General features: G+C 49.9%; 1 protein-coding gene across 1 annotated transcript; it reads left to right on the top strand.

The window, feature by feature from the left end:
• The first annotated feature begins 5831 nt into the window (after positions 1–5831).
• On the top strand, positions 5832–11167 carry Srxn1 (sulfiredoxin 1). The gene is made up of 2 exons (XM_051193657.1): positions 5832–6136; positions 9002–11167. The coding sequence occupies exons 1-2, from the start codon at positions 5930–5932 to the stop codon at positions 9203–9205; spliced, it is 411 nt and encodes a 136-aa protein (XP_051049614.1). The 5' UTR covers positions 5832–5929; the 3' UTR covers positions 9206–11167.
• The last annotated feature ends 11978 nt before the right edge of the window (positions 11168–23145 follow it).

Here is a 23145-nt window from a genome sequence, read left to right as displayed (position 1 = left end):
GCTTCCACCTCCTTCAGCAAATCCTACCAGCATGTGCCACCACAACTGGAGTCTGCACCATTCTTTTTGCCAGAATTTTACTATGAAGACTGCTGTGCCTAACCCCCAAGCCCTTTGCTTAGAAAGAGCTTCACTAATGTAAGGCCCTTATTCCCAACATGTCTGGCCCACGGAACACCATTGAACCCACACAGCCAGGCACCAAAGATGGCCTTTCCACCACACTCCTGTTTCTGAATAACAACTCATCAGCCAGCACCATCTGAGACCCATCTGAAGGTCTCTTGATGCCTGTGCTTCTACCAGCATGATGTCCAGGGCTCCCTAGGTATCCTCCTGAGGGTCCTGACAGCCTCTTCTCTTGAACCCTCCTTAAAGTCACTGTGAAGGCATCTCCATGCCCTTGCCTCTCCTGTTACTAGATCCAAAGCCACTTTCATATTTTCAGATAATTTAGTATTGCCCCCCCCCCTTCTCTTGGTACCAATTTCTGACTACCACAGACTGCTTACAAATGGCCAAGGATTTTTTTTTCTTTGCCCAAAGCTTCAGAAGATAGGAAGTGCTAGACAGAAGGGCCAGCCTACTTACTAGTTTACAGACAGTTGTTTTCTGTTTTGTTTTTGTTTTTGCGGTCTCCTCCCACAGTAGAAGGAGAGAACACCCTGAAGTCTCACACTCATCCAACTTCTGAGCCCTCCACCTTCGTGACCATTTACTTCCCAAAGGCTCCTGATACCATCATATGGAGGACCAGGATTTGGAAGGGGTTGTTGTTGTTGGGTTGTTTGTTTGTTTGAGACAGTTTCTCATGTACCCCAGGTTGGTCTCAAACTCTATATGCAGTCAAGGCTAGTCTTGATATCCCAACCCTCTGCCTCCATTCATCAAGTGCTAAGTTTTCAGCATGGCCAGTGAAAGCCAGCGGAGGTGGGTGATGCAAAGGCATCCTGCTCTTGGTCTTCTCAGCCTCCAGGAATAAGTAATACAATCCTGAGGTTTACAGCTGTGTGAGGTATGGTGTGCTTGGATGGTTGCCAAGCGGATCAGGCAATCTCAGGAGCCAAAGGCCACTGTTGTGCTACACCCACCAGCACCATTATTTCCCAAGAATTGGAGACTTATTCAGTTACCCCCTCTCTTCCCCTACTAGATGGAAAGCTCCATAAAATGGACCAGCCATGTATTTTTGCACATCATTAAACCCTTTGGGTCTAGCACAATGCCTAGACAATAGCAGCCAGTAGTTGTTTTTGGATGAACTCCACACATTTAAGTCATTCATGACTAATGATAATGACTCCTGCTTTTAAGAGTAGCTGATTTTTTTTTTCAGATGCAGTCATCTAAGTAGAACCTGCAAATGTCCCCCCTCCCTCTCTATGCCAAGAGACTTGCGGCAACGTAGAAGCTATGGCTAAGACTGCTGGCTACTTATTGTCATCTATTCACTCCTTGCTTTTAGTGAGAGAACACCCACTGCAGCTGAGCAGGTTGTCATCATGAATAAAGACTACATTTCCCAGCTGCCCTAGCAGTCAAGGTGACCAAGTTGTGGATACCCAAGGGGTACATGGAATTTTTGGAACAGCATCCAAGTAAGGGATAGTTGTATCCTTTATTTTTCACAATTGCCACCTCCTTCCAGGCTCAAACTCACACGAGATGGCTGGTACTTCAGCAGCAATACTAAACTAGGAGGTGACCTAGAGAATTGAAAACGTTTCTTTAAAACAATGAAGCCGAGCTGGGCACAGGGGCCTATAATCCCAGCAGAGGCAGGAGAATCATACAAGTTCTAGGTAATCTGGCTTCACTGTACATTCTAGGTCAGCAAGGGCCATATAGTTAGACCTTGCTCCAAAAATAAACACTAAGACAAAATTGCAGAGCATTAAGACAGGCCTGTGCCCACTTAGCAACCATAGAGCAGCCATCCCAGCCCTGGACTTCTGACTTCCAGATGATGACGACTCCTCCTTTTCCTCTTGCTTCTCCTTCTATGAGAGAAGACACCGGCCTCCACGATTAGGTCTCTTTTATAAGATGCCAAACACCATTACTGTTGGCAGCCATGTTCTTCCCACAAAGAACAAATCCCTTCACTAAGTGAGGAAGGGAGGTTTGGCCTCCCTTCAGGTCAGGAGACTGACCACATTCCCCTGGGTTCATTATACTGATTCACATCAGCTTTCTGCCACTTGCAAATGAAAGTCCAGACTAAGCCTGGGCTGGCTGTGCATACCTGTAGTCCCTGTACTTAGGAGGCTGAGGCAGGAGGTTCTCGGTAGTGAGACCTTATAGCAAGACCCTGTTTTGAGAACCAAATAGGGAGTCTGGCCTAAGACATGACTACAAGACCAGTATGGACATGCACAACTGGACATAACTTTAAGTTATTAATCTAAAATGCAAACAGCCAATATTTACTAAGTCCTTACAAGGTGTTGGACATAGTCTAGCAATATTACCTAACATATCTCTTTTTATCTCCTATTAATCCCACAGGTTGATAATACTATATGTCCATTTTTCAGATTAAGAAACTGAGGCACAAATGTTGGCTGCCTCCAGACCACACATCTCATATTGTGTAACTTTAAGCCAGGTGGGTTGTAAATTACAGGGTATGACAATGTATGGTCCTCTTAGCTGAAGTTCTAGTTTCCCACTGACAGAGTCAGGCTCTAGGCCCTTGTGCAAGCTAAGTGGGGGGCCGTGAGCAGCAGGAAGAATGAGTCAGGGGTGTCCGTGAAGCCCCTGCTAGAGCAACAGGCCACTTACCACTGATCTCAGAGAACAGTTCAGAAAGATCCAAATGATCAACATTGCCAACCTGTGTGGAAGGTTGGCGTGTTCTACTCCCACAGTAAGTAGCATCACTGTCATGTGCTATGTGTGGGCAGAGATGAATGTGGGAGCTCAGGGCACCTGGGTTAAGGGCTGGTGGTGCTGGGTGAGTCATCTGCTGCAAAACTTTCTGGCACAATTGCAGCTATCATCAGAGGGGACTAGCGGAACAGGGCACCCATACCCAGGCCTCTGCCTCATCTTTCTCTTGTCGACATCCATCTCTCACCCACTAGCCTCATATTCACCCACATACAGGTGACTCAGAAGAGGCTGTACCCTAGGAGGGTGGCTGATTGTCTCCTCTAAATTCATCCCAGTCATTCCCCTTGGTGACAGACACCATGCTTAAACAGCTCAGTACATGGCATATCCCTGGAGAAGGCCAGTCATTCTGGGTGACTCAAGCTAGCCCAATCAGACTGACTAGAGAAAGCACTTGATGTCACCTCTGCTGGTGTAGTCTCTCCCTCTCTCTCTCCTGGGTGTGAACAAAGGTGAGTCCGACGTCACAATGGCAGCTAACTTGAGACTGTGAGGAGAAGCAGATAGAGTGCAAAGCTGCCTCTGCACCCCCAAAGAATGAGGTACCCTTCTATGTGAAATAAGATGGGAACCAAGAGGCTAGTAGGACCGAGGGGAGACAAACAACATGGGAAGCCTATGCTGGAGAAATGGCCAAGCAGGTTGGGGAGGGGCTTCAAAGTGAAGGGTCCCATAAGTCTTTTACCTTGCAAACACTCGGGGAAAGTCACCCGTATGCCCAAATGTTTCATGAGCAGGATTCTTTGTTCACATCACCTCCAAGTCCATCAGCTGGGGGGGGGGCAGGGAATAGAAGGAATCAGGGAGCAAGAGCCTATGGCAGCATAAAAAACACAGCTCTCACCTCCAAGGGGTAAGAGCATTTAGGTCACCCCAAAGTCCATGTTCCAGCATAATAACAGTTTTAATAATTATTAGCAGAAGCAGAACAAAGAAAGTAGATAAATGAACATACTTAAAATACATTCATGGAGGGGCTGGAGAGATGGCTCAGCAGTTAAGATCACTGGCTGCTCTTCCAGAGGAGCCAGGTTCAATTCCTGCACCTACAAGAGGCTCACAATCTTCTGTTAACTCCAGTCCCCAAGGATCTGATGCCCTCTTCTGGCCTCCGAGGACACCAACATAAAATAAACAAAAATTTTTTAAGTTAGCTGATGGCTTAAAACATACACATCAGAGGAAGTGAATTATGACATCAGAGCCTGGTCTGTACCTCTGATGCCTGCTGTGACATCCTGAACTTTTGGGTTTGTGGAAGCTAGTTGTCTATCAGTGTATCCTAAAAGGGTTCACATCATGGTCACAGGAAGTTAGGTCACATGAGGCTGGGCAATAAACAGCTTGGGGGATGGGGGACAATTAAGGATAGTGTAGGATATTTGGCTCTGGACCTGCAACATCCCAACCTCTCCACAATCACTAAGTTTTGATCAGTAAATCAGCCTATAATGTTCGAAGAAGATGGGTATTTTTCTGGGAAATTTACTTCACACTTCCTTCTCCAGCCAGCCAGCTTTGTGATCCCTTGATCACCTCTCAGGTCACCCTAAGCAGACAGCTGTGTGCTTCTGGACCCCTAAGATGTCTGCTACACTCAAAAGCAGGATAGCCAGGTAAGGCTAGACTCAGCACCTACACCTACACTTGACCAGGAAAGAGTAGAGGGCAGGGTGATGCAGAGTCCTCAGCAGGAACACCCCCTGGTTACTGAGTCTGCCTCAGCAGCTCCTTTCTCTAGCACCTACTGGGGTCACTTCCATCTGCAGCTCTGTCTTCTAACAGCGGTTACCACAGGTTCCAACCCCCAAGTTCTTTCAGAGCCTTACTGCCCCTTCCCTTGGACCTGGGAAGGTTTGTATCAGTTTCCCCGAATAGAATGTCATGGAGTCGATCCTGTACCACGACCAGGATGACCTGGAATAGGCCCAGCCTTTCCAGGGACACTCATCGTTGGACACCACACGCCATTTAGCAGGGAGTACAAGCCACAGGAAAGAGGATGTGCAAGCTGTTCGGGTTGACACCGGCCACAGCTACTGCCGGACACTTGCTGAGCTGTCGGGTGACCTGACTTTGGTTTCTTTTCCTCGCTCTCCCAACCCCGCAGGAGACCTACTTTGAGGAGGTCCTTCAGTAACCACAACCACTTTTACTTCCTGGATATAGTTGGAAGATATGCGACCCGTGGAATTTCATGGAAGAACCACACAGAATCAGCACAACTCCAGAAGGCGCCGTGGCTAGTTCTTGTTGCTGAACCCAGGGGAGCCCGCGGTGGAATCCAGAGAGATCCGTGAAGCAAGGCTGCCCGGATTTGGGCCTCAGCTCACCCACTCATTAGCTCCAACTCAACTCTCTCTCTCTCTCTCTCTCTCTCTCTCTCTCTCTCTCTCTCTCTCTCTCTCTCTCTCTCTCTCTCTCTCTCTCTCTCTCTCTCTCTCTCTCTCTCTCTCTCTCTCTCTCTCTCTCTCTCTCTCTCTCTCTCTCTCTCTCTCTCTCTCTCTCTCTCTCTCTCTCTCTCTCTCTCTGTGTGTGTGTGTGTGTCAATTTCCTCCTCTGTAAAATGGAATTGACACTGTTCCCAGCTAGCCGGGTGGCTCTGAAGTGTGAGGTCACCACATTCCTGCTTTACCATATGGGGGCCACTGTTCCCATCTCCCACTGAGAGCCAACTCATTCTTGCTGGGCAGGCCTGACCGCCCGCGTCCTCGCCTCTCAGAGCCTGAGTCAACTCTGTGCGTCACTCGCGACTTTGCTCCGCGACTTGCAGACTCACCCTGAGTCAGCGGCCGGACGCGCCCACTGCGTGCTTCGTGAGGGGGTGGCGGGTCGCCGCAGCAGGCAGTCGTCGGTAGACAAGTCGACGTAGGACACCGGGCTCCTGTCGGGCGGCGCGGGGGCGGGTACGATTACCTTTGCGGGCCGAGCCACTGGGGCCGGGAAAGCACAGCACCGTCGCCCCCGCTGTTGCACTTTGGTACAGCCCGCCCGGGTAAAGCAGGCGGGCGGTGCTGGCGACCAAGGAGGCGGTATGGGGCTGCGCGCGGGTGGAGAGCTCCGGCGGGTGGGCAGCGGGTCGGGGGCGCCCGAGGGACAGGAACTCGGCGGCGCTCAGGGAGGCAGCATCCATTCGGGCTGCATCTCCGCGGTGCACAACGTGCCAATCAGCGTGCTCATCCGGCCGCTGCCATCTGTGCTGGACCCGGCCAAGGTGCAGAGCCTCGTGGACACGATCCTGGTGAGCCCGCCGAGCCTACCGACCCGGGCAAGAAAAAAAGGGCGCGAGGGTCGGGGTCCAGGATCTGTGGGAGCTCAGCTTCGCCCGTGTGACCTTGACGGGCTGGCGGAGCCTCCCTGTGCCTCAGGTTGCTCACTTGGACTTGACCATGAAAGTAATAATCCGTGACGCACATATTCAAAGTGCTGCGGTCGCCGCGGAGCTGATTTTCAGCTTCTCTGATCAGCTCTGTGACGTAGCTGCAGTTCTTCCCCTACGGAGGAGAAACTGAGGCACGGGAAGCTTGGGGATTGTTTTGTTTTTTTTTTTTTAAACAACTTGTCCTAGGTCAAGAGCTTACAAGATGATACAATGAGACTTTACACCCAGACAACCTGGGTATTCTAATGTCTCATCTGGCCATGATAGCCATGGCAATGGGCTGGGTGTGTCCTGTATGTAGGGAAGTAGGAGGGGCTCAAAATCAGTCTGTCATGGAGAGTAATTCCCTGAAACTAGGACATTTCTATCAGGTCAAGATTCTCCCAGATTCTTGAGCAGTGGTCCCTGGAACTCCTAAAGTCCGGAGGATGTTTAGTCTTAAAATTTGTACCCCTGTCTTCCTGTGTGAATTTCACAAAAGTAGATTTTGCCACCTTGGCAGTTGCCTTCAAGCTGTTTGTGGGAAGGGGACTTAGCCCTAGTGCTCTCCGAGTACCGCTGGCTGGGCCTTTGCATAGACTTACCTCACCCCAGGAAGTGCTCCCAGCCCATCCTTGTCATTGCTTTAGTTTTTGTGTGCACATAAGGATTGCATGTTCAGCAGGAGCGCCACCAATGCCCCACAGCCCTCGTTTTTAATCTCTTTGTTGCTTCTAATGCTTGGCGTCAGTGCCCCCCCCCCCCCCCCGCCCACCCTGTTGGGCTAGGCCTTCTGTGACCTCACTGTTACCTGGGTGCCCCCAGTACAGCTGGGATACTGATGGGTTTAAATGACTAATTTAGATACCTCTGTCCCATGCAACAACCACAGGTTTTTGTGGAGACAAGGACCTGTCTACCTTGGCCCCCTAAACATGTTGTCACAGACATGGCTTTTTGTTTTGTTTTGCTTTTTGTTGCTGCCTTTAAATCAGGGTGTGTCTCTATGAGAAGACACAAGTCCAAAGCGGTGGGGATTTTTTGCTGCTTTTAAAGCAGGGAGCATCTCTATACCTATGCTGGTCTGAAACCTGTTTCGGTCTCCTGGGTGCTGGTCTTACAGGTGCCCCCCACCAGACCCAGCTCAAAGTGTGTTTTATTGAGCTAAAATAAGGAGCCAGCAGGACTGTTTTCTTGAGGTCTTAAGGGAAAATGCATTTCCTGAAGTCTCAGTTACTTTTCCCTTTGCAGGGACAAAATACCCTGACAAATGCAACTTAAGGGTGACAAGGTTTACATTGGCTCACAGTTCCAGGATACAGTCTATCACATCAGGGAAGTCATGATGGCAGGGGCTCGAGGCCACTGGTCACATTGTATCTCCAATCAAAATGATGAAAATCCGCTTGTACATTGCTCACTTTTTCTTATACAGTACAGAATCCTAGCTTAGGGAATGATGCCACCTATAGTGGATGTATCCCATCCCAGGTAACCTAACCACTATAAACCCCCAGAGGCATGCCCAGAGAGGCACACCTCTAAAGTGATTCTGATTTCATCAAGTTGACAACTGAACCCTTTACCTGAGGGCCTCTCCCTTATCTTCAAAATAGCAGTAGGTAGTGGTTCCCATATCAGGTCACTGTGAGCTCATTTGCCACAGCCTTCTGCTTTCAAAGAACCTGGTGATTACATTCAGCCTGCCTGGGCAACCCAGGACAATATCAATTTCAGGAGCTTAAAGCCCACTCCTATCAGCAGATTTCCACTATGTAACGTGGGTTTCACAGGTCCTAAAGATTAGGAAATGGACATTCAGAGGGACAACTTTTTTAAATGTATTTATTGTGTATACAGTATTCTGTCTGCACATGTGCAGGTCAGAAGAGAGTGCCAGATCTCATTACAGATGGTTGTGAGCCTCCATGGGTTTGCTTGGAATTGAACTCTGGACCTCTGGAACAGTGAGCAGCCAGTGTTCTTAACCACTGAGCTATCTCTTCAGCCCTCTAGAGGGACCATTCTTGAAGCCACCCACTCTCATAACTTCAACACAAGGACTGCCAAATGCAGCTGTCCAGGGCCACCCCTCCATGGAGCCCTCCCTGACTTCCCCCACCGCTCTGCTTGTTGAACATAGCGGCTATCTGCCCGGCACAGGTCCCTGGCTGTTCTGCAGAGGAGCCATGGTTCAGGCATTTGGGCTCTTAACCTAAACTAGTCCATAGCTGTAGCTTCTGTAGCCTCCCAAGTGGTTCTGTACCCCTTGTCACTTCAGAGAGACCCATGGTCTTCCTTCCTGACTTGTCATCTCTAAGACTGTCTTCATAGCATTTGTCATGCCATCATTCACTTCCTCCTTCAGTCTGTTCCTGGGACAGAAACCCTGTCTGGGTGAGACAGTCCTTGCCCCCTGGGTGTGCTGTCCCCCAAATGTGAACTAAGTGGGCACAGGGTATATCGTTCACATGGTTATAGATAAATACTCCACACCTAGTCTTTGGGGGAAGCCCCCCCCCACTTACAGCATCTGCCATTGCTCTGCTGGAAATACTCTTGGGGCTGGTTTTCAAGCTGCCAAGACAACACAGGCCTGCCAGCTTGCAGAAGCCCTAGGTGGCGGAGAGCTTGCTGCTCCTAGCAGCATGAGCCCTTTATAGTCACTCATTTGGCTTCACAAAACATTTTGCCAGTTCTCAAGCATAGTGCCATGCTCACTCCCACTGTGACCTTTCTCTCTAGGAGGACCCTGACAGAGTGCCCCCCATCGATGTCCTCTGGATCAAAGGGGCCCAGGGTGGTGACTACTACTACTCATTCGGGGGCTGCCACCGCTATGCCGCCTACCAGCAGCTCCAGAGAGAGACCATTCCTGCCAAGCTTGTGCAGTCCACCCTTTCAGACCTGAGAGTGTACCTGGGCGCATCCACGCCAGACTTGCAGTAGAAACCTCCGGATCACCCCACCCCCTGCACACCAGCACTACCTTCCAGAGTCCAGAAGACACACGAGGCCCCCAGTGGCCGGAACCTGTAGTGGGGATATGTTCTCTTTATACCTAAGGAGAGAGGTCTGCCTCTTGGTGCCTCTGTACTAGCCCCCCCCCCCAGGCCTAGGAATGAGGGGGCCCCAGCTCCCTGTCTGTGAAAAGATGTCATGGCCTTGATCCTGAAGGCACACCAGGAGGAGGAAGTGAGAAAGATGGGCATGGAGACGAGGACCCCCTCCATTTTCATCTTTATGATAGCCTATCACTACATGAACTAGATACTAGGAAATAGAGGAAACCCTAGGGCACCATGGAGGCTTGTTTCCCCCATAGTCTGAGTCCTGGAACAGATAACTCACACAGTATTGTGCCAACTGCTCTGTGAAGGTGGGCCCTACTCTAGGTAACCTTTTGGCCTTGCCCTTATTGCTCCTTACTTCATGGCCACAAAATCGCTAGGAATCATGTCTGTGCTCAAGGAAGAAGCCTACTGAACTAACTTCTATCTGAAAGGAAAGCCTCATTCAGAATATCTGCATAGTCTCCTTGGTCAGAGCTAGCTAGCAGTGCCACCCACAGCTGCAAGGGGAACGCTGTCACAGCTGAGTGTGACCGCCTTGTTCATCCCTTGGAACTGGCACTGTGCCTCCTGCAATCAAATTAGGATCTCCTTAGCAGGAGGGGAAGAAGTGTGTATCAGTTAGCCATTGCTATATAACAAGCTATTCCTAAACTTAACAGCTAAAAAAAAAAAAAAAGTATTCATTTACCCACGATTCTGTGGGTGAGCACTTGGGCAGCTCTGCTCTGGCATTGTGTGGTCCTGCTCATTAGCCCACTGTCAGCTGTCACTTCAGCTGGGGCTGGCTGGGCTGGGATCACCTTACTTATTCTTGTGGCATATGTTGGATGGATTGGCTTGGTCATCCTTGTTGCCTCTCTAACAGGTCAGCTCAGGCTTATTCTCAAGGTGGCTTCAGAGTTCCAAGCATAAGAGTAATAGTGACAAGACAGATCCTGGAGTGGTGGCTCGCTGCTAAGAGTATCTACATGGTAACTCACGACTGTAATCCCAGTTCCAGATAACCTGGCATCTTCTGGCCTCTGTGGGCACCAGACACATGGTGCACAGACATATGCACGCGTGCAAGCAAAGCATCCACATACACAGTTTTTGTTTTAAGGTGACAAGATTTCTTCAGCCTGTGTGCTGGGACAATGTCACTGCTGCTGAATTCATTCCTCAGATTCAAGGGGTGCAGATGAACCCCAGCTCTCAATGGGAGGAACTGTAAAAAACACGGGGCTATTGTTCATTCAGCATAGATGAATCTTGGTGGACAAGTGACAGTATCTCTCGCTCGCATACATACGCACTCCTCACACAAAGGGCCATGCCAAGTCTTAGCCTTTAAGTTACTGACCTTGGGACCTAGACGCAGTTGTGACAGGGTGTCTACAAGAGCTGGGTACCCCACCCTCAAGGATGACTCACTAGGGTCACAAGGATGGGGTGGACAATGGGGCCTTCCAGAGGGGCTCCCGCAAACAGCATCCTGGAGGCCGAGGCGAGGCAGTGGAAGCCACAGAGTGAGGTGGCACCCAGGAAGCTTTATCACCTGTCATTTTCTGTTTTCCCAATAGTGAGGTCAACAGCTTTCTCACCCACTGAGAGTCCCAGCAAATGAAACTGAAAGGGATAAAATGCAACATGGTACTTGAGTTGACTCTTGGGACCAAAAAGGGATGGGGGAGCATTAACAGGTCAACTAGAAACTTATTCGGTCTGGGTTTTAGTTATCCTCCAGTTTGGGCAATCAAACTGCTGGGGTGGGCTGGGTGAACTCTTTAGTCTCTGCAACTTTTCTGTAAATCTAAAGTCATTCCAAAATAAAAGTTTATTTGATTAAAAAAAAAAACTAACATAATGGCTTTAGCCCAATACTTTTGGTTGGATTTGATGGGCCTTGCCTCTGGTCTGGGGCCCAGGAACATGCATTTCTAGACAGTTCTCAGAAACAGCTGGAGGCCCAGGAACACATTTCCAGAAGGTTCTCAAGGACAGCTACTGTAAAGGGAATGCAGCCAGGACTATGTAACACAGCTTGCTTCTTGTGCTGGGCCCTTAGGCTCTGGGGCAGCTTGAGCAGGTACTTCCCACTCCTGGCAGGAGGGTATAAATGTGCATGATTCTCTAAGCCGTCAGATGGGCTCTGCAGTCCTAACTTTGTGAGCAGGCCCAGGAGAGCAGAAGATGTTCTTGCAAAGCACTATCTTGAGGTGCCACTGTCTCCAGTGAAGAAATCCTCATGCACCTGCTGAGGTAACTGCACACAGTCAGCACCCCAGGTACAGACTCCATTTGGAGGAACCCAACAAGCAGGCTTCAAGAGGAGCAAAGGGACAGGGTGGAGGCACGGGTCACTTAAGAGCTGGGAGCCAAGAATGGCCCATATCTGTAATCCCCACACTGGAGAGGCTGAGATCAGATGACAAGATCAGGTTCAAGACCCTCGTGGGCAGCACGAGACCACCCTGAACAATTTAGTAAAATCCTGTCTCCACATGAAAATAGGCATAGGGAAAGTAGTTTGGTAGAGCCTTTGGCTGGCATACTGGTTCCATCAGAGAGAGAAAAATGGGCAGGACAGGGAGAGAGGGGCTTCAATGTGGAGGTCAATTGGCACTAGGCTGCATTTCCATCCTTTACCAGCAAGTGGCGCTGCTGTCACGTCCCTAGAACAGAGCTGCGTCTTGGGGAAGGCACTGGATTGGAGGACATGATTGAGGGAAGGATTGTTGTGATGAAGCCTGGGTGTGGCCCCCAGGTGCTGTTCATCCTGCCTGCCCTATACTTATACCTTAGGGGTGCTGGGTTCCTCTACAGCGGGGGCACCTCCCAGAAGCTCTGAGCCCATCCAAGCTGGGCGGTGAGCTTCTCCTGGATTCTCATATCATGTGTCTCTTCCTCTGCCCCCCAAAAACAGCAGTGTGTAGGGGTCCTTGAGGATCCTTAAGGCCCTGGAACCAACCCTCCATGGTAGATTTAGATTAATTTTCCAGTTTTAATAAGATTAGACATTAATTAAAAGATGCGTACTTGTAATCCCAGCACTTGGAGGGTAAAGTAGGAGTATTACAAGTTTAGGGTAAGCCGGGCTACATTATGAGAATGTCCCAAAAAGCCCTAAAAAATATTAAAAGCTTAAATAACTAAACATTCTCAGTTAAAACACTAGGAGAAGTCTGAAGTTCATCCTGGGTCCTAGACTTGGCTGTCCCCTTGGCCTCTTAGAGCAGTGAGTTTTGGCACACGTCCTTCCTGAAGTCTGCCAGACTGTAGAATGAATTTGTATACATTCATGCATGTCTAGATATTTTTGTGGTGTGTGTGTGTGTGTGTGTGTGTGGTGTGAGGCCAGAGGTCAATGTTAGGTATTTTTTCCTCAGTCACTCTCTGGGCTTTTTGTCTGTTTAAGGGTTTTTTATTATTTAAAATATATGTATGTGTATCCGTGTGTGCATATGAGTGTGAGTACCTACAGATCCCCCAGGACCTAGTGTCAGCAGAGATTGTAAGCCTCCTCATGTGGATGGGAGGAACTGAACTCTGATCCTCTGGAAGAGCCATTTAAAGACTGAGCCATTTCTCCAGCCCTTGCTTTTTGAGACAAAGTCTCACTATGTAATTGTTCAAATGCTGTCCCAGTAGAGTCTTTCCCTGAACCTGACTGGAGCTCACCCATTTGTAGCACAAATTCTGATTGTTCTTAATAATAAAAAAACTCAGCTATCAGGGGGTGAAAGCTGAAGGATCAGAGAAGCAGAGTGGCTAGCCATTAGAGTTCTCACCTGTACCAATGCTCAGACCAAAGGGGCAATCCTGTCCTCAGACTGACTACTCAGACTGCACTGAGCTCCTGGCTCCTCCCACCTTATAGTCCTCTCTGCCCAGCCATATCGCTCCTGTCTCCACCTCCCTAGTGCTGGGATTAATGGCATGTGATCCCAAGTGCTAGGATCACCTTTGTGTGAGCTGTTTCTCATTTAGACTGGATCAATTTTGCACAGTCCAGGGTGGTCTTGAGTTAACAGAGATCAGTCTGCCTCGGTTTCCTAACTGTTGGGATTAAAGGTGTGTGCCACCACTCCCTGGTCTCTATGGCTAACTGGTGTGTCGAGCTCTGCACTCTGATCTTCAGGCAAGCTTTATTTGTTATGGCATACACAAAATATCACCACACCCTTTCAGCTAGGCCGTCTGGCCAGCAAGCTCCAATGATCTTCTGCCTCTATCTTCCCAGCACTGGGATTATAGGCGTACACAGCCACACCCAGCTTTTTAGATGTCTTCTTGGAGACTCAGACTCACGTCTGCATGCTTGCACAGCAAGCACTCTAATGCCTGAGCCGTCTCTCCAGCCCCAGTACCCTGGCACCCTCTGGTGCCCAGGGAGGCTAGAAGAGGGCATCAGTCCTCTGGAACTGTATGTAAACAGTTTTGAGCTGCTGTGAAGGTGCTGAGAATTGAACCCTGATCCTCTGAAAGAGCAGCCAGTGCTCTTAACCACGGAACCATCTCTCCAGCACCCCAACCTTTTTCAAAACACTGTTTCAGATTGGTGTCTCTTGGCAGTGGCCACTGCCTGCACTGGCAACTGGACTCCTCCAGAACACTCAGGCGGATGTCTGCTCTGTGGCCTCTTTTTCTGAAGGCCACTCCCCATCTGTTGTTCCCTTGCCATCTTATTTTCTTCATTTCTCTTTGGTCTCCACTGATACCTTCCCAGCCCACCAGAATGCAGATCATAGCGGGTCTTCCCCACCTATCACCCTGAGCCCAGCCCTGAGAGCAGTACCTTGCACTCAGCAGGTGTTCATCAGGCAGATGTTGAGCAAATGCATCCCAGGTGAGGGAGGCCACTCTTTTTTGTCACTGCCTGGTGTTCCGGTATGAATGTAAGTCGTTCTGTTGGTGGACACTTGGGAGTCCAATGTCGGCTTGTGCGATTTGTGATCCCCACATCCCCTGCGGTGTTCTATCAACTGGACACCTAGAAACAGAAGAGCCTGGTGACACATAGCCTTCTACCCAGTTTCTCCTTATTAGTGAACTTTCCAGAGGAGATGTTCCAAATGCTACCCAGGCAGAGCTTGGGGACACTTCTTCCGAATTCCAGTCCCTTTTTGGACCATGATCATGGTTGAGAACGATAGAAAGTTATAAGCCCTTTCCCCAAGCTGGGCAGCTCACAACCACCTGTAATTCCAACTCCAGGGAATCTGATGTCCTCTTCTGGCCTCCAAGGGCAACTGTACTCAAATGCACATACATACAAACATACACATAACTAAAAATAAATACAATATTTAAAAAAGAAAATACATACACTTTGAGCACTTTTTGGGCTTGACAGGGGCTTTGTGCCCAACACTAACAGCTATGTCTCAGAGAAAGGTACCTGTGCAGGTGGGATGAGGGACTGAATGGACTCTAGTTGCCAGCTGCTAGGTGAGGATGCTCAGCCCTCTCCCACAACAGCCTGCAGTTAGGATAGCCTCCTGGGTGGTCCCCGAACACTACCTTGGATCCTAGAGCACCAAGCTTCAACTGGGTCCTAGACTCAGGTGCCAATGCTGGAGACAGCAGGTCAGGCCTGGAGTCTGGGTCAGAGGGAACTCTTGGAGAGGCTCTGACTGCCCTGGCCTGGAAGGGATCTGGGAGACCTCCAGACTTCATGGTGGGTTTACCCACCACACCTACTTCCAGGTTCTCCCCCTTCCATAGGATAAAGGTTGCAGCCTCTTTTGCCAGCCCCACAGCCAGCCCTAGAAGTGGGCAGGACAAACATGGTTTTCCTTATGGCACAGATCAGAAACTGAGTCCCAAATCAAGCAGCCACCTGTCTGGGTGCTCCAGCTGGCTCCGCCCTATATGGGGATCCTTGGAGGTTCTTGCCCTGGGGCCCCATCCCGAGCCTGACCCCCGGCTTTGCCTGGCAGATGACCTCAGCTGCCGCCAATCCATTGGTTCCAGCTCCGGGGGGGAGGGAAGAACAAAGCACGCTTTGTGGCCGGCTGTCCCCTCCCCGGCGCGGCCGCCTCCGGGACCCCCTCCGGAACTCCCGGCGACGCGCCCCCCGCCCCCAGGCCGACAGCCGTGTAATGTCTTCCAGGCGCGCTGATTCTGCACACAGCGCGCGGGCCTCCTGCAGGCTGCCTCCCTGTGTCCCCTAGCCATCTCTGCGCTGAAAGCTGCCCCTGGGTGCCAGGCAGGTGTAGCCACCTGACAACTCAATACACCACCTTGGGGTTAACCCTTTTGGGAAACACTAACATTGTTGATGGCGCCGCTGTGGCCGCTGTTTTGCTGTGTGGCTAGTCACTTCAGATGAAAGCCTTTGCGTTTCAATGTCTGTGCCACTGACTAGCTACCAGCTCTTGTGGGCATCATCCCGTTCAGAACAGTAAGAACCACTGACTGGGCGCCTATTATGTGCCAGTGGTAGTGTGGGGTTCTAAAGCTGTCTTGCACCCTTAAGTATCAAGGTTATCTTTGCAGGGGTAATTTTACCCCTTATTTAACAGAGGAGAAAACCCAATTTCCAGCTGCCCTGGACATAAATGAACCTCTCCAAATCTGTTTCCTTGTCTATAAAGGAAGGCCTTGTGTAGGATGTTCCCCTCCCCCACAGGATGCTTCTATGTAGCCCATGCTGGCCCTCTTGCTCCTCCTGGCTCAGCCTCTTTAGTGCTGGGATTACAGGCATGGATTACCATACCCAGTTTCTCTTGGGTTTTTAGGACTGAATTTCCTACTCTTGTCTTAGCCCTGCCTAGATGAGCACACAGCTGAAAGCAGGTGTCTGGCCCAAATGACTCTATCCAGAAGCCCTGATAGCTCTCAAAGACCCTTAAAGGGGCTGCAGCAGCCCTCAGGCCTATAGAAAATACAGAGATTCTGCCCTGACCCAAAGACCTCTCCCCTAAGTAGCCTTTTTGGGGCTCGAAGCCCTGGAAGGATGTAGCCTGACAGAGGCCACTGAGATGAGAAGGGAGGCCAAGGTTTAGCCCCGAGGAAGCGCCATCATCACCACCCAGGTGATGCCTGGTCCCTTGTGCCAGCAGGCTATGAAGTATGATCAGGAGCTAGGGGTTTTCAAGGTAGAGCCAGGTTCTTGCCTGGGACTGGGACTGGATCAAAATAGTATCAAGGCATGAGCCTCACTCAGCAGCTAGCACCCAAGAGATACAACCAAACACAGGGCACACAGTGGGGCTCAGTTCCCAGGAGCCCAAAGGGTAGGGAAGGAAAGAAATGCAGTTCTAAAAACCCAAGAGAAACGGGGCACGGTAATCCAAGACTGTAGTCCAGGCACTAAGGAAGTTGAGGCAGGAGGATCAAGAGGCCAGCATGGGCTACATAGAAACACCCCAGCTAAAAAATCCCAAGCAACCAATCAATCACACGAACAAATAAAAACAAGTGTTACCTTCAAGATAAAGCCACAGGGACTTGGAGGGCGTGCACTGATCTTGAATTTCTGAATTTCTGCTTTTGTCTTAGATAAAATGGGAAACAAATGAGAACCTGAGGTTGGCTGCGTGCTACCCTGGGGTGTGGGTGGGTATCCAGTGGCCGCTCCCTCCCTCGCTCCCTCCCTCCCTCCAGATCTAGCTGTGACTGCCCTCTTTTTGCTAATGAGTATTTCACAGGACCCTGGCCTTCTTGTAGGAACCTGCCTGGGCAGCAGGGCTGCAGAGGGTGTCTCAGTCCCCTTGTCCTGTGTCCTCTTCTGGTTTTCTGTATTTAAGCACATACACTTTCCTGATTTGTTCTCCAAATGCAATCTTTTGGTCCCCACAATGACACCGCAAGGCAGGTGGAATGGCCACCTCAACCTTGGTGATGAAAACCCAAGGCTCACACAGGTGAGGTCCGGGGCTCTGTCCTGGAAGATGCCCCTCGGAAGCTCATCTGATCCAACCACAGGCTGTGTTCGTTGAAGGCCTATTGCTCTAGGAAATGTCCAACGATTAAAGAAGGGGCTTTCCTCTTAATTCAGTGTTAGCATTCAGGCATTTACACTGGCCTGCTGTCAGGGACCTAGTGGGACATGTCCTCAGCAGCAGCCAAGATGTGACACTGGTGTGAAGCAGCTGGGGTGAAGAGCCTAGAGAAGGGCAGGTAAGAGAGTGTGGTGGACATTCAGGCTGCTCCTAGGTAGAGGGACTGCCTCCATCAGACTGGCTGTGCACATGTCTGTGGGACATTTTCTGATTGTTGGCTGATTGTAGAATGGCCCTGCCCACCGTGGGTGGCACCATCCCCAGCTGCATAAGAAAGGTAGCTGAGTATAAGGGGGAAACAAGCAGTGTTTGTTCCTCTGGGGTTTCTGCTTCAAGCTCCTGCCTTGGCTTCCTTGGTGTTCGGTAACTTGTAAGATGAAAGAAACCTTTTCCTTCCTAAGTTTTTTTGGTTGTGGTATTTAACATAGAAACAGAAAGGAAACTAGGACAAGGGCCCAAAGGCAGGTAAGGGGCTCACCAACAAGCCTGGTGGAAGTCACATCCTGAAAGTTAGATAATGGAAGGAGCAAACAGATTCTAGCAAAATGCTCTCTACCTCCACGTGTGTGCCAAAGCATACCCATGCGTGACGTGTCACATTCAGTCTCTCGTGGTTACTATACACACATGTGTGCTCACACACAAAGCAGATAGAAAAAATTTTTTTTAAACAAATCTTGTTTTAAAGTTTTTCGAACTCTGTAGCTCTGGAGCCTCTCCTGGCACTCGCTCTGTAGGTCAGATCTGCCTAAAACTCACAGAGATCTGCCTGCCTCAGCCTCCCAAGCCCTGGGATTAAAGGCGTTCACCACTGACACCCAGCAGAACCAAACATTTTTAAAACAGCTACAACCTGCCTGTCTGTAGCATTCCTCCTCTACATAGGCATGAGATCAACTTGTGCTTCTATTCCTGGGTCTACCTAGAAGACATAGGTTTTGTGCATCTTAATCTTGTTTTAAAGATTCTATTTCCTGTCTATCCATTGACTACAAACTTCACTGTGTGGTAGACATTATTTGGAACTTTGGCTATTCCCTCAGAACTGTTTAATATTGCAATGGGAGTTTGGCTTTTAAGTTTATTTTTTATTATCTTTTTTTAATGTGTGTGTGTGTGTGTATTTGTGTGTGTGTCTGTAAGAGAGAGAGGAAGGGAAGAAGCAAGCTTATGTGCCCCATATGCATGCAGAATCCCGAGGAGTAGAAGAGAGCATCAATATCCTTGAACTGCTGTTACAGACAGTTGTTAGCTGCCATGTTGGGTGTTGGGAATTGAACCTGGGTCCTCTGGAAGAGCATCCAGTGCCCTTAACGCCTGAGCTGTCTCTCCAGCACCCTGGGTTCTAAATTCAAATGCATATATTGTAAAGTTACTTTTGAGGTACAATATACATGCAACAAAGCCCATAGACAGAAGCAAAATACCCATATATATATAAACAAACTACCCATATATATAAACAAACTAAATGCACAATCAAAACAAAAACAAAAATGCTTTCAGATCCTAACAAGACATTGTGTAGAAGCTGAGAGCCTGATGACAGAGCACCAGAGCTGGAGAGATCCTGAGAGCCACAAGCCTTAGACAGGCAATGCCAGGCCGGGGAAGACAGCCCACTGGGTACAAGCTGCACAAGTCTGATGACCTGAATGGCTTGGTGACAGGCACACAGCAGACCCCCAACAGACAGAAGGCTGGAAGGTTAGCTTAACTGGTAAAATGCAAGCCACACATGCATGAGGACCTGAGTTCAATCCCCTCGGATCCACCTTAAAAAGCTGGATGGCACACACTTGTATCCTGGTGCTGGGGAGGAAGGAGTAGACAGATTCCTGGGGCTCACTGGCCAGCCAGCCTAGTCAAACTGGCAAACCCAAGCCAGTGAGACACTGTATCCAAATAACAAGGTTAATGGCCCCTGAGGAATAACACTCCAGGTTTACCTCTGACCTCCACATGAACAGGCACACACATGTTCATGACACCCACCAACACACACACACACACACACACACACACACACACACACAAGACTCAAACACCCATGTCCTCCATGTCCTTCTTACGATACTGAGCTGTTGCCTGTACCTAACAGTCCGCCTGTATTAATCAAGGGAGGCTTTCCAGAGGAGGGAGCCTGTATGTGAACAGGAACTTGACACAGTGCATCCTGGACAGACAGGGACTGGAAGCACAGAGAAGTAATGAAACTTGTTCAAAGACACACAGGAAAGGAACAAGAGCTAGACAGAACCCAGGACTCAGAGCCCCAAACCCAACATTTCTCCCAAGCCCCAGGTGGGTCCTAGGGCAGCAGGCAAGAGTGAGGCTCCCAGCCAGAGTCTGGAATCCATTTGCCAGACCAGCAGTGTTTTCCCAGCAAGAAGTGGGAGGCCCTGGCCTGCCCCCTCCCCAACACCATCTGTTCCCTGCTTATTTATTTATACTTAAGTCTCACCCTCCAACCCTGCTGGGGGTACCAAACATACCAGCATCCCTGCAGAGAGGGACTAAGGGGACAGAGGGACTAACAGACCCTGTAGGATCAGAAAGAAGGGGCTCATCCCCAGCCGGCTGTCCCTGCCATGAAGCTACTGTACCTTATTTCATGCTGTGAGCTTGGCAGGGCGGAATCAGCATAGCATGGTGGACAGAGCCCGGCATGGCCACCGTCAGCAGGCCTGCTGCCTAGTTCAGTAGCTCTGCGCTCCAGTCCATCTCTGCAGAGGCAGCTTGCACATCATTGAGGGCCCATAGCCCCTGTGCCCTCTCCAGGACCCTCAGCCCAGGCCCTGGCCTTGTGTAGATTAGTGATGCTGGTGCTCCTGGGGTCAAGATGGTCCTCTGACCTTCCTTTCATCAGCAGGAAGGCACAGCTACATGAAGCAGCAGTTTCACCTCTGTTCCCCAGAGGCCACCCTGGTACTGGCTGCCTGCTGCAGTGGCAGCAAGTACAAACTTCAGGAAGCTGGACCCCACTGTTAACTAATACCAGTGCACCGAAAGTCTAGCTGGGAAGAGAGCCCAGGCTGCCCCAGGGCTTCTCAGTAGTCACCCACTCTAGCCCTCTACACACAGCCGTCTTCCTCCTGAACTATAAAGCCTGGGTGCCTTCAGCCTTTCCCAGAGACCTTCCCCTTGAGCGTTCCCTCTCCTTTGAGTCCTCTTTATCCCTGCTGTCCTCTCTGAGAGCATAGCGCCCCCCACCAGTCTTTGTCCTGCTGACTTGGCCTGCTACACAGCCTCTCTTGGAGCCCACGGGAGTCCCTGCCTATTTCACTGAAGCCTGGGTCCCCTCTCCTGCTCACACGGCCTGCTTGAGCCTTCCTCCCTCGCTGAAGTCCCTATCTTCAGGCAACCCTGTCTCAGTGTCCCCTCTGGGCTCAGGCCCCTTTGCACTGCACACAAGGCTAGAATCCCATGGTACCCTCAAAAGCCTTCTTGGAGTGTCATGGGACATATGGGCAGATCCCTCATTCTGGGGTCCATACTGCCCTTTTGAAGCCATGGGAGCAAATAAATGCCTGCAAGGCGAGGGAGAACTTCAGACGGGTTCACTGTGTTTGGGGGCTTCCACAGCTAGACAGGAAATAGGAGTCCTAAGAAGCCAGCAAAGGGGGAGGGGACATCTGCTGGCCACACCCCGCCGCCTGGTGGGCCCTGTGAAGACTACTTTCTTCCTCATTGTCCTGGGGAAACTGAGGCTTATGAAGAGCTTCCATCCACCAGTCTGGCAGAAAATCTGCACTGTTTTTGAACCTAGGTTTACCCCATATCCCAGGCCTTCCAAAACAATCCTTCATAAGTTCACTTGGGGTTCTGCATGGTCCAGGCCTGGTGAGAGGGGGAACCAGGAACCTCAGGAAGGAAGTGAATTTGGGGAGAGCAGGCAGGTGTCCAGGGTGCTCGGTCTTACCCTCCTCTGTGCTGGATCTCCCACCATAGTGGGCCCGGCCCCCACAGCGATTCCTCATCTGGTCTCCATGTGCGCATACTGCACCTGAGTACACAGGCTGGCCAATCTGTCTTGGACTGTCAGAGGGTCAATAGGGCTCCCAAGACCAGCACAGCAGGGTGCTGGAGGGAAGTCCCTAATGAAAGCCAAAAAGCGAACCTGGCAGGCACAGCTAGGCAGAAGAGAACAGGCAGGCTAAGGGTGGGCTCCAAGCTGGAGTCCCCGGATGGCCCAGCTCTCTGTGCTAAGAACTGTAGGCTCCCTGTGTGTGGAAGTGGAAGGTGGGGGAGCAAGCTGGTTTCTAGGCTCCTGTCGTCTCTGACCTTGAGGACCTGTCCTTTACCCTCTCTGAACGTCAGGTTCTTTTCTCTTGGAAGTGAAGGGCTGTAGCTAAGTGGTGAACTGCTTGTTTGTGTGTGTGAGGCCTGGGCTTCATGCCCAGCACAGAGGGCCAGGTCAGAAGCTGCACTACCTGATATGGTAGGTACCACAGGGGGTCCGGAAAGCTTAAGCCAAATAAGAAATCTCTTTGTAGGTAAAAAAAAAAAAAAAAAAAGGACTCCAAAATGTGAGCAAAATAAAACAAGGTATAGGAATATGCTGCATTCACACGATGTACGAATATTTTAGCTCACCTATGTATCTAGAGACAGGTGGGGGACTGGGGATGTTGGAAGGGGCCTGGCTGGGCAAGGGAGGGAGGTTTGCCTGGCTGCACTGTCTTGCTCCCTGCTGGCACTTTCCTTGCTCAGATCACAATGACATCAGATGTCACTGTGAAGCAGGACGCATGGGAGCTGCCAGGCAGATGCTACCTTCATAACTGACCAAACCGAATAGACCAGAATTGGGACAAATCAACACCACATGCCCTCACCTCACTCCACCTTGCCCCCCCCACACACATACACAGAGAGGGGGGGCTTCCTACACTAAGTACCATATCTGAACCTAATCATTAATAAATAACAGAAGAATCAACTGATTTGTAGTTCCCAAAAATTGTCAAGCGTGGTGTGTCTGAAATCCCAGCACTGGGGAGGCAGAAAGTGGAGGGTATGGGCCGGTATGGGCTACATATCAAAGTACTGTCTCAAAAACAAACAAATGACTGAAGTCAGGCTTGTAAAAGTCAAAGAAAAGTTAAGAGACTGTTCCAGAGAAAAGAAACAAAAGAGATGTTAAAAACAAAACAAAATGAAGTGAAATAATAACCAGGCAATTGTAGTGCACGCCTGTATTTCCAGCACTCAGAAGGCAGAGGCAGGTGGGTATCTGTGAGTTCAAGGCCAGCCTGGTCTGCAGAGTTAATTCTAAGACAGCCAGGGCTACACAAAGAAACCCAGTTTCAAAAAACAAAAAAGCAAAACAAAACAAAAAAAATTAAAAGAAGCTTGTAACATGAAAAATAAATGACCCAGAGACAGATATTAGGGTTCAAATTTCAAGCTCCAAGCTGAAGATTAGAAAAGCAAAGCAGCCAGTCACAAGCTCTTACCCCTAGCTCAGGTTGAAAGGTGATCCTGGCTCCATTAAAACTCAGATTGAATCCCAGACTGCAGTGCTCCCCTCAACATGGCTGGAGAATCCTGAGACTTCAATGCCTTCCTATTCTCACTCTGGAGAGTGAATGTCAGCTCTGAGACCTTGCTCCTGTCTTATATACCTCCCTAATGCTGGGATTAAAGATGTGTGATCCCAGGTGCTGGGATCAAAGATATGAGCTCTGTTACTCTGCACTCTTGTGTAAACCATGGTAGCCTTGAATTAACAGAGATCTATCTCTTAATCCTGAGTCCTGAGATTAAAGGTGTGTATGACCTCTACCTTATCTCTATAGCTTGAGGCTGACTTTGCTTTCTGAAT

Source organism: Phodopus roborovskii, unplaced genomic scaffold, assembly GCF_943737965.1.
Source record: "Phodopus roborovskii unplaced genomic scaffold, PHOROB, whole genome shotgun sequence".
NCBI classification, from domain to species: Eukaryota; Metazoa; Chordata; class Mammalia; order Rodentia; family Cricetidae; genus Phodopus; species Phodopus roborovskii.
Note: the sequence above shows the minus strand (reverse complement) of the source record. Positions and strands in the feature narration are given on the sequence as shown.

Coding starts and splice junctions, on each gene's coding strand:
- Srxn1 (XM_051193657.1), top strand. CDS start 5,930: ATGGGGCTGCGCGCGGGTGGAGAGCTCCGGCGGGTGGGCAGCGGGTCG. Junction 6,137..9,001: donor GCCTCGTGGACACGATCCTG/GTGAGCCCGCCG, acceptor CTTTCTCTCTAG/GAGGACCCTGACAGAGTGCC.